At 44.4% G+C, this 14,680-nt stretch overlaps 1 protein-coding gene across 2 annotated transcripts in view; it reads right to left on the minus strand.

The window, feature by feature from the left end:
- Nucleotides 1-14,680, minus strand: part of LOC115826360 (RNA binding protein fox-1 homolog 3-like) — a 103,790-nt gene that overhangs the window by 27,915 nt on the left and 61,195 nt on the right. For both annotated transcript variants that reach the window (XM_030790168.1, XM_030790169.1), the window contains exon 2: nucleotides 3,527-3,778. In XM_030790168.1, coding sequence (XP_030646028.1) covers nucleotides 3,527-3,745 — 219 coding nt within the window. In that variant the 5' untranslated portion in view covers nucleotides 3,746-3,778. The remainder of the gene's footprint in view (nucleotides 1-3,526; nucleotides 3,779-14,680) is intronic.

Below are 14,680 nucleotides of genomic sequence, written 5' to 3' on the forward strand. Positions count from 1 at the left end.
AAATGTGGGAACTGCGGAAAATGTGGGAGTGAGTGCAGTTTGACAACACCGCTCATTTATCAGGAGACAAGAATGATTACTCATGAAATTCAACTCAAACTCCAACTGTTTGAGCAAAGGAAGATAACAACTTTTTTTTTTTTTTTTTTTAGCACAGGCTCTATTGCCCCACTCTTTGTCTTCTCTTTCTCTCTCTCTTTCTCTTTCTTTCTTTCTTTCTTTCTTTGTGTCTCAGAATTTTAAGACAACTTTAGGTGTCTGTCTGCCATTTTTTCCTCTCGTTACGCTTCAAAGTCAGCCCCGTCTAATAAGCAGAGTCCCCACCACATCCGTCTGCAGACCCTCACCGCCGGCCGCCGGCTCTTTTCTGAGAACAACGTCGAGATTCCCGTGACCAGTTATCCACTCAAACGCTCAAATTCCCCTGTGAGGAACTCAGAAACTATACACCCATCTTACACACACACACACACACACACACACACACACACACACACACACACACGACATCAAACTCTGAAGAATACACTCTGAAGTTTTCTCTCTTCTCCTTTACAGAGAAAGCACTCCAGTGGAACACAGTGGAGCACAGCTCAGTGTTGTATGAACAGATCTCTGTCTCTCTCTCTCTCTCTCTCTCTGTAATCAAAAGACCCCAGTCTTCCATGCCAAGTAGAGTTAACAGGCTGAGTGTATAAAGTTGAGTAAAATCAGTAGAAGTAGGGAGGCACAGCGGTGGTCCCTTCAGCCCTAGGGATTAGTGTCTGTGTGTTTGTGTCCCCTTCATCTGATATCACCCTCCCACATGCCTTTAAACCACAAGGAGAGAGAGAGAGAGAGAGAGCGAGCAAGAGAGAGAGAGAGAGAGAGAGAGAGAGAGAGAGAGAGAGAGAATTTATGCGCCCTTTTTCAATGTGTGTGGGGGGAGAGAGAAACCATGTACTGTGTGTGTGTGTATGTATATGTGTCTGTATGAAAAAGAGAGAGAGAGAGAGAGAGAGAGAGAGAGAGAGAGAGAGAGAGAGAGAGGGAGGTTTGTCTCTCATCTCCCCACGACCACCAGAGCTGGCTTCTTTTCACAGTTGGAGTGGAGATGAAATGGAATCAAATACAAAATGCTGTGAGACTAAAATGTTGCAGAGGCCTGTACTTGTGAAAGAAAGACAGAGAGAAAGAGAGAGAGAGAGAGAGAGAGTGACAGAGGAATCTTTGGCATGAAGACCCTTCACTAAACGCTGTAATCTAATGGGAATCATCAGCAGCATGACACGATGCGGGAGAGTCACACAAAGACGTTAACTAAACGTCCCCAGTTTTCCTTAAAATCACAAAAAAAGAGTCATCTGGCCGTCGCCCGTCCAGCCCCATCCACGGCCTCTAACTCTCCCTGCCTAGAACTGAACCGACTTGACTCCAGTTCCTCAGAACGGGGTTATGACCCTCTGGCCTTTAGACCGACCCCCACGGCAAGGCTTTGTGCAGCATAGGAGAAAGCCGCTTTGACAGAAGAATGACCTCCACCGCAGGAAAGGCAGTTATCTGCCCTCACACACACACACACACACACACACACACACACACACAGAAAGAGAGGGAGGTGTAGGTGAGCACTCTACAGCTAAGCCTGCTTTCTCTCTTATCTTGGGCCACCTGCAGTAGGGGTGAACATGAGGTTACATATATATAATATCTATTATTCATATTTCCCCTCACTTTCACATAGAGCACACGTCTGTTCATGACTTCAGTTCTACCTCGTTTGTTCATGCGCTGCGGAAAAGCCTACCGGGTGAAAGCTGGAATACGGCATAGGTGGATCTTTGAAAAAAAAACCCCACAGTGGTTTGAATGAAGCAGACCGATCAACTTCAAACTTTATCTGTGCTCCGTATCTAAAAGCGGATGCATTTTTTTTTTTTTCAAGATTCGTACCGATTGACCTTTCGCATCTAAGTATTCATTAAATACCTTTAGAGAATTCAGTTTTCAGCATTTAAAAAAATTAAATCGTGACCAACGTGAGGATACAGGCAAAATTCAAGGTAGTGAGTGAGCACGTTGTAGCAAAAAAAAAAAAGAAAAAAAAATCTGACTGTCTTAATGTAATTTTTTTTTTTTTCATTTATATTTCAAAATACAGTGGAGGAGTCCACAGAGACACTCATCCATTTACAGCTGCTGTAATTACAGTGCTGGGCTATTTAAGTAGTGTTTGCTGGGTTAGGGAGGTGAAAACTCGGCCTCCCCCCCCCCCGTAGGCTTTTGGAAAGGCTTTTCTCAGTACAGGAGCCAAAACAGATTAAGGGAAGACATGTCCTGCTTTGAGCGGCTCTTCAATGATTCATTTGTACAACATGTAGAATTGCATCGGCAGGAAATAAATAAAACCACTCCAGGTTTACTGTTTTTTTTTTTTCTTTTTTCTTTTTTTCCTGTCGGCCTCGCCGCCCCTGACTCCTCCGAAATGCACTTTCATTTCTCCAGCCCCACTTCTAATTAAAGCTGATTTACAGCAGACGGCAGAGACTCACGATCAGCCACGCCGGCTTGGCCGCTATCAGCGAAATGTGTGTGTGTGTGTGTGTGTGTGTGTGTTGATAAAGCTGACATAGACTAAAACACGCCCTGGCATTTGTGTGTGCTAGTGGCAGAAGGGCTACCAAAATCACAGTGTTACACCCTACTGTGACTCACACACTGGACTGAATCAAATCTTCTGGATACACTTATTGACAGCGACCGTTCTCGATGGTTATTTACAGCGTTTTACAGTAACGCCACAGCCTGAGTCTGCATGTGGACAGTCAGAGCGCATGAGAGCATCATCTTCACGCGTCCTTTCTCTCTGTTGTCCCTGTTGTGTTTTTGACGGTGATGGTCACACTGCTGACACTGATATGTGCCACAGGAACCACAGGAAATGGGTTTGCTGTGAGAGGTCATGACCAGAGATGACACTTGACAAAAGCTATGACTTCATATTAGTAGTGCTCTCGCTAACACGTCATCACGCTAAAGCCATAGGAAGTGCTATTCACTGCTCTGTTCCTCCGAGGATCTCTCATTAGACGTTTCACATCAGCACATTCAAGTACAGCCGTAAGAGACAGGAAACAGAATGACTCTTACCTTAAATCGGTTTAAGCGTTACAGTTTTTGTATAATGATATATGTGTTGATAAATTGTACATCAAAAATATTAATGCTTGATTTTGACAAACAGGCAGATAAGAATTCAACTGTATAAAAATACTACTTGACAAAAATATATTTCAACTGGATTCTTTTCTTTTTTCTCTGGTTGTTTTTTGATGGTATCTGGTGTGTGTGTTCATGTGTGTGTGTGTGTGTGTGTGTGTGTGTGTGTATGTGTATGTGTATGTGTGTGTATGCGTGTGTGTGTGTGTGTGTGTGTGTATGCGTGTGTGTGTGTGTGTGTGTGTGTGTATGCGTATGTGTATGTGTATGTGTGTGTATGTGTATGTGTGTGTGTGTATGTGTGTGTGTGAGGTCAGGCCGTACTCACTGGTGCAGTTGTGTTGGCTGTGATGTTTGTCGTGGTGCTGTCATTGCCCTGCCCGTCGCTGTGTGTCTGTGTTGGCGTGTAGAGGGTCATGGCGTGTTCTGGGACGCGGTTCTGACCCGTGTAGTCCTGCGTGGGCAGGGGGTGAGCAGCGGCAAACTCTGCAGGGATTCCATTCTGCGGAGGAGGAGGGTACTGTGCCGCGGTGTAGGGCTGGGCCATCGCTTCAGGGGGGTTGGGGGCCTCTTGGTTACCCTGGAAACATCAACGAGACAAAAAAAAAAAAACAGACAGCGTGTTAAAACACAGCGTTCTGTTGTACCGGTGAATGACTACAAAGAGGACAAAGTAAGAAGTCGCGATAGGGATGAGTTGTTTTTTTTAACGTGGGTTTTTTTTTTTTTTAAACTTGGTATGACGGTACCAGGGGAAGAGAGAGTGGTGTGTTGTCCTGCAAATTAATTAAGGCAGGGAGCTAGCGATCATAGAGTGTTTCAGGGACAATTAGCCCAATCCTTGATCATTATTAACGAACAGACTCTTTCCTGTAGGATACTGTCAGGCAGAGAAGGCCTTGTGTAGCCACTGGGAATCTCAATTGCTCTGGTGGCAAAGCACAAGTAGAAAGATCAATTAATAATTGGTAGTGTTCGAGAATTGTCTTTGATTCTTCTGACAGGTCACTAATGCTAACAACCATTTTCCCTCCTCCGTGTCCTGCTTTTGATTCAACATCCACTTACCACTCTCTCTAAATCCTATGTTTCTTTCACTGCCTTTCTCTCTTCCATGGTTCTTTCTTTCTTTCTTTCTTTCTTTCTTTCTTTCTTTCTTTCTTTCTTTCTCTCTTTTTCTTCCATTTGCTCTTTCTTTCTTTGTCTTTCTTTCGGTCTCTTGGTCTTTCTTTCTTTCTTTCTTTCTCACTCAACCCCTCTAACTCTCAGCCAGTGTAACCACTCCTGCAAAAATGATGGATGAGTTTGACACGTAGGGCCACGCTTTCAGACCCCTGGCTCTCCAAAGCGGACGCTTCAGATGACAAGGTTCTTTGATATTGAAATAATGGACGTTTCTCCCTGTTGCACACTGTTAAGCAAGGCAATGACTGGTGTATGAGAAAGGGACGGCTCACTCTTCCACTAGACTGAGTGGGTCAGCGTGTGTATGTGTGCGTGCGTGTGTGTGTGCGCGCGTGTGTGTGTGTTCACGATTAAAGGTGGGGGTGAAGACGCACACTTGCTGGAGGAGATACCCAGACACAGGCACTCTGACATTAAACTGCGGCACAAGAGGTGCGACAATAACGCAACAATCCAATAGCACATTCACCACATTTTCCAAAATCTAATTTCCAGATACGGATCACCGGAGTCACGCGCATAATTCCTTCGGCGGGGAAAGAAGGCTTATAGGGTGTAAAAAAAAAAATAAAATAAAAAAAATAACAAGCAAAACAAATAGATAAAAAGTAGTGTCTCCCTCTTCCTTTCTTTTTACAAGCGCTGGCTGACTTGTGAAATGAAGGAATGCGAGATGGTGAGAGGAAAGGAGAAAGGATCGGATAAACATGTTTTATTTTCGCTTTCTTTTAAGTCACAAGCTTCGACGCTGGACAAAATCACAAGCCTAAATTTGAACAAGAACTCTCAAGAACAGTACAGAATTTTATACACAGTGAAAACAATTCGACACCAAATCAAACAACTTTACTCTCCCAATTAAGGAATGTACCATTAGCTAACTGAAAAATGGGGGGGGGGGGGGGGGGGGGGGGGGGGGGGGGGGGGTCAGTCTATATCTATGAACCAGCTGGTCTCATATGATTTCTATGTAGGCTTTAAATCTCTCCCTCTCTTTTTCTCTCTCCAGTGTCTTCCCTTGTTCTTCTGCCCCGAGTGATTTTCAGCTTAAAAAATTTCTAAACCTCTCTCCCTCTCTCTTTCACACTCATCTCGTGCACTTGCTCTCTCTCTCTCGATCTCTATCTTTCTTTCTCCGTCACACGCCATGCTCATGTGTTTCTGGACACACACTGAAGTCTTTGGATTCATCCTGTCCTACATTCCTGTTTCATGAAAGAGCATTAACTGCAGCATAACAGTGTCGTGTGGTAACAGCACAGAGGAAGTTCACCCAGTGCTAAAAGTTCAAACATACAGTACAGCAGTCCACGTTCTCCCTGCTGAGGAAAGTCGACTGTAGACAGCTTCAAAACACTTCAGAAATGAGCACCAACACAACACTGAAGCATCAAGTGAAACAGATGTACAGCTTTTGTGCATTTCATTAGAGAGGATGAGAGCAAATACAGTGATCTAATGAGTTCATTATGACCCCAACCAGACTCAGCATCACACATGCACACACGCGCACACACACACGCACACACACACACACACACACACACCCTGTCTCTCATTCTCTCTCTTGCTCTCTTTCACTCACTCTATGTCTCTCTCTCTCTCTCTCTCTCGCTTCCTCTCTCACACACACATGCACACACAGACAGTCTGCCATAATTACAGAGCACACCAGAGCTTGACTTCGTAGCACAGCATAAAAAACTAATCCTAAATGGGAGTGTGTTCACCTCCCCTCTTTTCTGGCCTGGAAAAGCAGCTGAAGAAAAGCTAGCTCCAGAGACTGGGGCGTCCGCGCCGACGCGAGCATGTTCAAAGGGCAGTGCGGAGAGAGAGAGAGAGAGAGAGAGAGAGGCAGAAAGGAAAAACAGGCCTCATTAGCCCAAACACAAAGTCTCGCTGACTGGCGTATGATCTTCCCTCTCCCCTCTGATGTGTGGGACAAACGAGTTATTCGACTGGATGGCAACTGGGAGAGAGAAGAAAGGCGCATGCCAAAAAATCAAATGAAGGAGTGTTGGAGGGCCCCCATGCGACCACACAACCTCCTTCCCCCCCCAAAAGATCTGTCGATTACAGGCAGATGAAAAGCTCCTCAGTTCAAGCTCTTGGTTGCAATGCCTCCCCTTAAAAAAAAACAAAACAAAAAACTCTGATTCGACCAATGACAAGTAAGTTATATTCACGGCAGAGGAGGGCCATTGGTCGGGGACGTGAGGAGGTAGCTGATGGGGGTAACAGGGGTTCTGGTGGTTCCTCTGCACCTTTTTAGGCATGGAGAGCAGTCGTTGTGGTGATTTGATGCACCCTCTTGCCCCCGCTCACACACTCACACACACACACACACACACACACACATACAAACACACACACGTACATGCAGGCAGGAATGTAGGAGTTAGCTGAACCTCCCCCTCCCCCATGGACGACCCCACTGGGAAAGCGCAATCCAGACAGAACAGCCTGCGTGCTTATCGATCTTTTCTCTCACGCCATCAACCTCTACACCAATCTCTCTCTCTCTCTTCCACCTCCACTCTTATTACCCCGAGAGCACAGAGAGGAGGGGAAAAAAACGTGCTCTCTAATCTTTAGCACTCTCCTGGTGTAAAATTGGATTGAAAACCTTACTTAAGGAAATCACTTTAGAGCCCAAGGTTTTTTGTTTTTGCAGTCAGCATCATGGAACTGCTTGTGTCTGTCAGACAGAGGGAATTAAAAAAAACAAAAAACGACAACAACAACAAAAAACAGGCAGTTCTGGCCACTGGGAGCAAGCGCTCCCTCACTGGTGCGTCTAGCTGGGAAAAAAAAAAAAAAAAGGCTAATATGAACTGAAATTAACCCCTTCTAACCAAAACTCAGTCTCACTCGACCACTACGTTGAGTTCCCTGCGTAGAAATCTCCTGTTTAGTAATGTTAAAACTAGATCCTCTGTGGAGAGACTCTATGTATGAACCAGAAGGTTTTCACAGCATGGCCAGTTTGCCTGAGCTGATGGATAGGGAGGTGGTGAACATATACCTGGCATACACACTGTGTCCCTCACTCTGTGTGTGTGTGTGTTGGCGGTAAGTGATCTGCTTCTCCTCGGTAAGGCCTGTTGGGAGAAGCGGTGTGGAGCCGCGGGCCGGATCGGTTAGCCTGAGGTGGCTTTGTCACACAAGACATTTCTGTTTCTCTACAGGTGACGAAGCGCATGTTATCAATTCTATCTGTTGCTCGCATGTCATTGGTGTAAATCAGGAGTGACGTAAAAAACGCACAACACCTGCTTCTCTCACACCAGTATCTTCAGGACCGTCATGGATGTGTGACTTACTATTTACACCGCAAGGACCACTAAAGATATAAATGCAGATTTTTTGATCAATGTTTTCTTGTTTTCAAGAAAATAGGCAGCACAAGAAATATGTACAACAAAGCCAAAGTTTCACCCAGAGTAGTTAGAACAAGTGTAGAGTGAATAGGTGACGAGGGAGAGCAGTGTTAAAATAAAACATATCAAAGAAGACTGACCTTGTCATCAAGAGACACAGAAAGGGCACTCGATTTATGGAAGACACTCATTAGGTCTAACAGTCTGTCAGCCGTAATACACACACTGCTTCTATTACTCTGTTTGGGCTTGAGCTGGTGACTGACGCTGTTTCTGTTCATTGACTTTGTTCCCTTACACGTGCGTTTGTGATAAACCGCGCTGAGCTGACTCGCTGTGTCTGCTTCCTTATATCCTCCTGACCCCGGCTCCTGGTTACTCCACTAAATTCCCCAAAACATGAAATGGGGATCAGTCACAACTCAAGTTAGGCTCCAGTTGTCCTATGACTTGTGCAAAAGGCAAATGACAAAAGCAAAGAGAGATTTTAGTTCTTAATAGCGATACCTGATGACGTCTTTATCTGTATTGGTGTGAGCTTAGTCCTGGGCAGTAACAATGCTCCACACCAAAGATGGCTCACCAGTACTTGTGTTGACCTGAATAAGATTTAGAGGCGCGAGACAACAAGTGATTGAAATAACTGGGTTTCCTCAGATGTGCTGACAGACTGGTAAAATGAAGGAGTGAGGGATGGGGGGGAGGAAAGAGGAGAGAATGGAATAAATGTGTTTTATTTTCGCTTTCGCTGGTTTTATTTCTCATGTTTTTAAAAAGCAGTATCAAGCCTTCGACGCTGGACGAAAAAACAAGTTTGAATTTTAATAAGGCCTCTCAACAGTTCAAAAGAACAGCGTTTTATATAACAAGAAAACAATTCAACCTCAATGAGCGCTAGCAAAACAAACAACTTCACTCTCCCAATTAAAGAATGTACCGTTACCTGAGCAGAAAAGAGGGTCCTTAAAAAAAAGGTCACTGTTATCTCAAGAGCCAGAGAAAAGGGGCCAACCTGTATCTGTGGGTGAGATGGTCCTATTTAACACATGTAATGAATGGCCCAATCTCTCTCTCTCTCTTTGTCTTTCTTTCTCCAGCTTCTGACCTGGTTCCTCCATCCCATTTGTGCTGAAGTGCTTAATGTGGCAAACCTTCTATACCTCATCCGTACCTGTTCATATTCATCTGAATCCTGAATTCTGTAGTTTTATCTACTCCTACATTCCCCTTACATGGAGTGTTTACTGCAGAAAAACCCTATCTGGTGCTAAGACCAGATAGGAAGTGTTCAGACATCAAACATACGGCATGGTACAGTGATACGTTCTCCCTGCTGAGGAAAGTCGACTGTAGACAGCTTCAAAACACTTCAGAAATGAGCACCAACACAAAACCGAAGCAGCAAGTGAAACAGATGTACAGCTTTTGTGCATTTCATTAGAGAGGATGAGAGCAAATACAGTGATCTAATGAGCTGAACTACTCATCTGCTCTGAGTTCATTATGACCTCAACACACACACATGCACACACACACACGCACACACACACACACAGACGTGTTCACACACATGACTGAGGCCAAATGGTCTCTCTCTGTCTCTCTCTTTTTCTATGTGTGTGTGTATGAAGTTGGGTTACATATAGTATCAATGCTAAAGAGTAAAGAAGTGAACCCAGAGGGAAATCACAGCACTGGTGCTCCCTGATCAATCTAACTGATAGGCTCAGTGATGTAGAAGCCTTTTAAACAGCATCTAACTAAAACCCTGACAAATCTAACAAAGCTAACAGACTGATCCATTTGGCCAGTCTTTAAAAGTTATGCCCTCTGAATCGCTCTTTTCCATTTTGGCGCTAAGGGACTGGGAGAACAGGAAAGGGTTTTTTTTCTCTCTCTCTCTCTTTTTTCTTTTTGATATTTAACACTGACAGTTCATAAAACAATACAAAACAAGGCCTCAGAGGTGCGAAAGACCATCTGTTCGACATGACTTAATGAAGAAAATTACAGAGAGAATTTCAGCTGAGAACAGATACACAAGTGAAAACCTTTTGACGCACTCCTCTGCACTCCAAGGTAGGCGCTGTACAAACTTAGACTTCTTCTAAAGGTTTGTTCGAGCGCTTGAAGGATAATGAATTTGACAAATGGCAAATCTGGAGGGACTGTCACATCAAAACATGAGCTGTAGGGGGACAAAGGATGATGCCAAAAGAAACTTGTAACTGAGGTAGTAGCCAGCGGGAAATGGTTGATGCAACACAACAGAAACATAGCAGAGAGACCGACTGAGAGAAAGAGTCAAAAGAGGAAGAGACATTACCCCCCAGCCGTGCCTCACGCTCAACCCCCAAAATGATGCCGGCAAACGCTTGACAGGCAAAGGGCGAAAGCAAGACAAACGTGTCTTCTATCGCCCCAAAAGCTTGCAGCGTTTTAAACGCCTCGGGCGCACTGAAATAAATAAGGAATTCTGCTCAGATTTGCTATAATTAGTCTCTTGATCTTGCCCTGCTTCGTGCTATTCACCAATGGCTCAGAGGCGCGTTAATTGTATCCACATACCATCTAAGGTGGGTAAGACACAAAAACACCTATTCAAAAGGGTAAACAACAAGGATATAACAAAAATGTCTCCAGACGTGTTTCCCATTATCGTGAGGCAGATTCTAAAGCAGCAGCTATTCCCCCTCATATTGTCGGCCAATTAGCCTACTGCAGAACGAGAGAGAGAGAGAGAGAGAGAGAGAGAGAGAGAGAGAGAGAGAGAGAGAGAGAGAGAGAGAGAGAGAGAGAGAGAGAGAGAGAGAGAGCAACATCCCAATTTAACACAGATTCGGGAAGCCTTAGAATCTGAGGTTATTATTTTTCATTCACATCTTTCCTCCGCCGCCAAAAGCTCAATCTCGTCATTTTTCCACCTCATTTACGGAGAAATAAATTCGCCTAAAACAAACAGCGTATCTCCCTTTCTCTCACCTCATGGGATGATTCTGGATTCCTCTCACGTCTCCTTCTCCCATCCTCAACAAGTTTAATAATTTTTGTGTCACATGTGTTTCGTTCGTGCCTACATGTTTTCTCCGTCCTCTTGTTATACTGGGAGGCGGTTATTTGGTGTTGGCTGCCGAACGGTGGCATTAGAAGCAGAGTTCATTTCCCACGTCTCCCTTGCTGATTCCTTCATTACATAGTTGCGCCAGTATACACGGCTGAGGTTGGTGTCGGGACTCAAAGTGCGCGGGTTCCTTCGTGCCTCGGAGACTAGATGCGAAGCGCCACTTAATAAACGGCACAGACGGAGGATCACTTTGAACTTCAGTGACGTGTAATGAACCCGCATTCCGACTCCGCAGGGCCACGCAAACAAATATCAAAACATCCCCAAATGACGAGTAAATTTAGAGTGCTGGAGGAGTTCCTAATAAAACAAACCGCCTCGTTTTTTAAAAGGCACTTTTCTAGCCTTCCGATCAACTGTATCCTGGGTGGCGGAACAATTTCTGAGTCCATAAAGAGCGTGTTTATTTTTTCAGCTTCGTGAAGAATCGCGAGTGGGGCTAATTATTTTTTGGCTGGTTGTCCAGAGACAAACGCTTTCACCGGGTGTTTGACATTTAAAAAAATCAACATACAGGATTGGTATGGGCTGATGCCTTGAGCCAAATCAATCCACTGTAGATTTTCGCAACAGCCATGACTGCAACAGTCATTGAGACTTGATAGATTTCACTTAGAAATGAATTTGTTTTTTTGAACATATTTTTGAACACCTAAAGATACAGTTGAATGAACATAATGTTATTAATTGAACAGTTGATATGGGACTTTGTTTTACGCCCACCACCCCGCACCCCCCCCCCCCCCCCCCCCCCCCCCCCCCCCTCTCCCTAGCCTCTGCACATTGCATGAATCAATTCTCAATCAACTGACTGTCACTCATCTATGTGTTAGATAATAGATTTCATTGCAGTTTGCTCTTCGGGGAATTACTACAAAAATTGCTTCATGTACATCACATTTAATCAGGTGTGTTTCACTGGGAAAATGACACTCGGGAGGTTCTTAGTCACTTGACATTCATTGACCGATGTTACAATGGAAAACATATGCAGATCAGCCATAGAAGCACCTTCAGCTTGACCCAATTAGGGAAGATAAAACTCTGATATTTTACCTCAAAGAAAGAGACAAGCTCAGATTAAAAAAAAAATAAATCCTACACCGGGTACCTTTTCCACTTCGCTTTCCCTCGTTTTCTTTTATGGATGGATCCAGAAGAATGTAAGGAAATGAGTCTGGGAGGAACAGGTTTACAAAGACCCGTACGGTTCTTTGAAGTGAAAAGGCAGACTTCTCTCTGACTCGAACAGAGCAAGCTTATCTAATCTAGGGCTAATTCCAGTTATTAAGATTCGCCAGATATCTTTGATTCATCACAGTTCATCTCCCCTGATCTGTTTATCGCTGTCGACGATGAGCTCTTTTTTAGTCCGGCTTTTGTTTTCATTCTCTCTGGCATAGTACGCAAAGGAAAAAAAAAAAGGAAAGCAGACAGTAAGAGAAAGAGAGAGAGAGAGAGAAAGAGAGAGAGAGAGAGAGAGAGAGAGGGAGAGAGAGAGAGAGAGAGAGAGGATATTAGCAATATTAATGACCCATGCTCCTCGTCTCCATAATGAGCAGGGTTATTAAGTGTGATTACACATGATGAAATGGTGGTAATTCTTGAAAGCTTTGGGAAAACTTGTACAATCGCTTGTCTGCTGATCTGCTGCTCTGATGAATGGAAAGAGGGAAGAGTGAAGGAGAGTCAGGGAGAGAGAGAGAGAGAGAGAGAGTTTAGAATAAAGGAGTGTAAAAGTGAAGGACATATCTCACTGTCTGTAGCATCAAATGAAAGATGGGACAGAAGAGCTCATATGCATAAGAGCATAAGCTTTTGTTTCTGATGTCATGGTCACTCTTGCAGAAGTTATTTTGCTCGTAGCCAAACTTTAGTGCGTAGCAACCAAGAAGAGACTCAAATGTAAATAACCGTGATCCAAAAATAAAAAGTTCCAGCTAATTGAGATCAGTACATAAAGTTCAGTTGGTTTATGATGTGTCTCTAAACACACAGACAACACACTCTATACATAACACTTTTGTGTGTGCACACACAAACACACACACACACACACAGATATACGGGGAGGCACCGGCAGCCTGGCAACACTTTTTGAATGTTTAAGTTCTTGTGTCACTTAGCAACAGTCCTGATCTAGCACTCTGACTTTTTTTCTACCTCCTTTCACTCGTTCCAATTATAGAGAGTTCCATGCTTGCGGAGTCACTGTCAGACCTATGTGAAATCCCTTAAAGGGAGGGTAGGGGTGGGAGTGGGGGGGGGGGGGGGGGGGTTGCGCCTTGAATCATTGATGCGAAATGGGAGTCTTTCGTTGTCAATGGCTTGGCTGTAGACAGATATCTGAACTGCTTTATTCAGCCCTGGTCTGTGCAGAGGGACTCCGAACCAGCTTTACTTATGCCTCTCTTTCCTCAGAGGACAGATTGAGGGGGAAAGGAGGGAAAGAGAGGGAGGTAGGTAAAGAGAGAGAGAGAGAAAAATACCGACCGTGAAAAACGGTGAGAGAGACGGGGAGAAAAAGGTGGGTGGGGGTGGGGGGGTAGCTGTGCCGTCTGTTTAAAGTCCTCTTTTGTCGACTAGCCCTCGTAACGAGAAGAACGAAGCCGCACCCACAGAACAAAACCACTCTCATCACCGCCGCCTACGCTGAAAGTGTATGCACCAGCTTAACAAACTTTTATGAGTTAGGCATCACTGAAAAATAGGATGATGGAATCGAGCGATCTATCTGGTGACGGGCAGGTAAGTTAAGTATGAAGAGCAAAAAAAAAAAAAAAAAAACTGCATCAACAGGCAGAAACTTCAGGTGTACACTGGCAAAAGCTAGAGGCCTTTCTCCCATCAGATAATCCTGTTAAGCTGGAACAGGTCCCCTCTCATAGGGTTGCAATTGGATTGTTTACATTACTGACCCGGAGAGGACGGCATCGTGGGAAAAAAAATAGCCTCTGGCCTTTATTAGATTCAATCAGTCTTTTATAAACAAAAACTTCACTTTTCAAAAAAAAAAAGAGAGAGAAAAAAAGAGATGGAGAGAGGGAAAAAAAATCTACTTAGTGTGGACTAGCCAGTACTGCCAGGACACACTCCATTTATTTTGTCCAATTAAATCCTTTTAATTGGATTGAGGGTTGGCACCTGGTTTACACTCTGTCAACCACACAATCCACAATAATTGATGCCAGAGCCGCAATGTGTATGTGCATATGTGTGTGTGTGCGTGCGTGCGTGTGTGTGTGTGGGAGTGTGGGAGAGAGGCATGTCTCCCTACTCAACGGTATTGGTCTGATCAATTTATCAATGGTCAGCACATGCACCTCACACACACACACACACACACACAAACACAAAGCAAGGGAGAGCAAGAACATACCAGCACACACAATGGAAAAGTATGATATAAACACATACAATAAACATACATAGTGTTCATTCACCCGTGCGCACACACACACACACACACGCTGCTTGTCAGTGCTGATATTGGTCTGTTCAAGATGTTGTGTAAGTGGCAGAGAGCTAAAGAGAGAGAGATAAAGAGAGAGAGAGATAAGGAGAGAGAGAGAGAGAGAGAGAGAAAGAGAGAAAGAGAGAGAGAGAGAGAGAGAGAGGAGCAACATAGTAAATAAAAATACAATTTCCCAGGGTGACATGTCCATTCTGTGGGATGCCTGACTCTAATTATTCTAAGCACTTTGAAAGATGGCTTTCCAGTGCATTACTCCACACTGCTCTCGTCTCCATCCCAGTCAATGCATTACTCTCCACCACTCTTCTCTCCACCCCA

Source organism: Chanos chanos, chromosome 13 (genome assembly GCF_902362185.1).
Source record: "Chanos chanos chromosome 13, fChaCha1.1, whole genome shotgun sequence".
Lineage (NCBI taxonomy): Eukaryota > Metazoa > Chordata > Actinopteri > Gonorynchiformes > Chanidae > Chanos > Chanos chanos.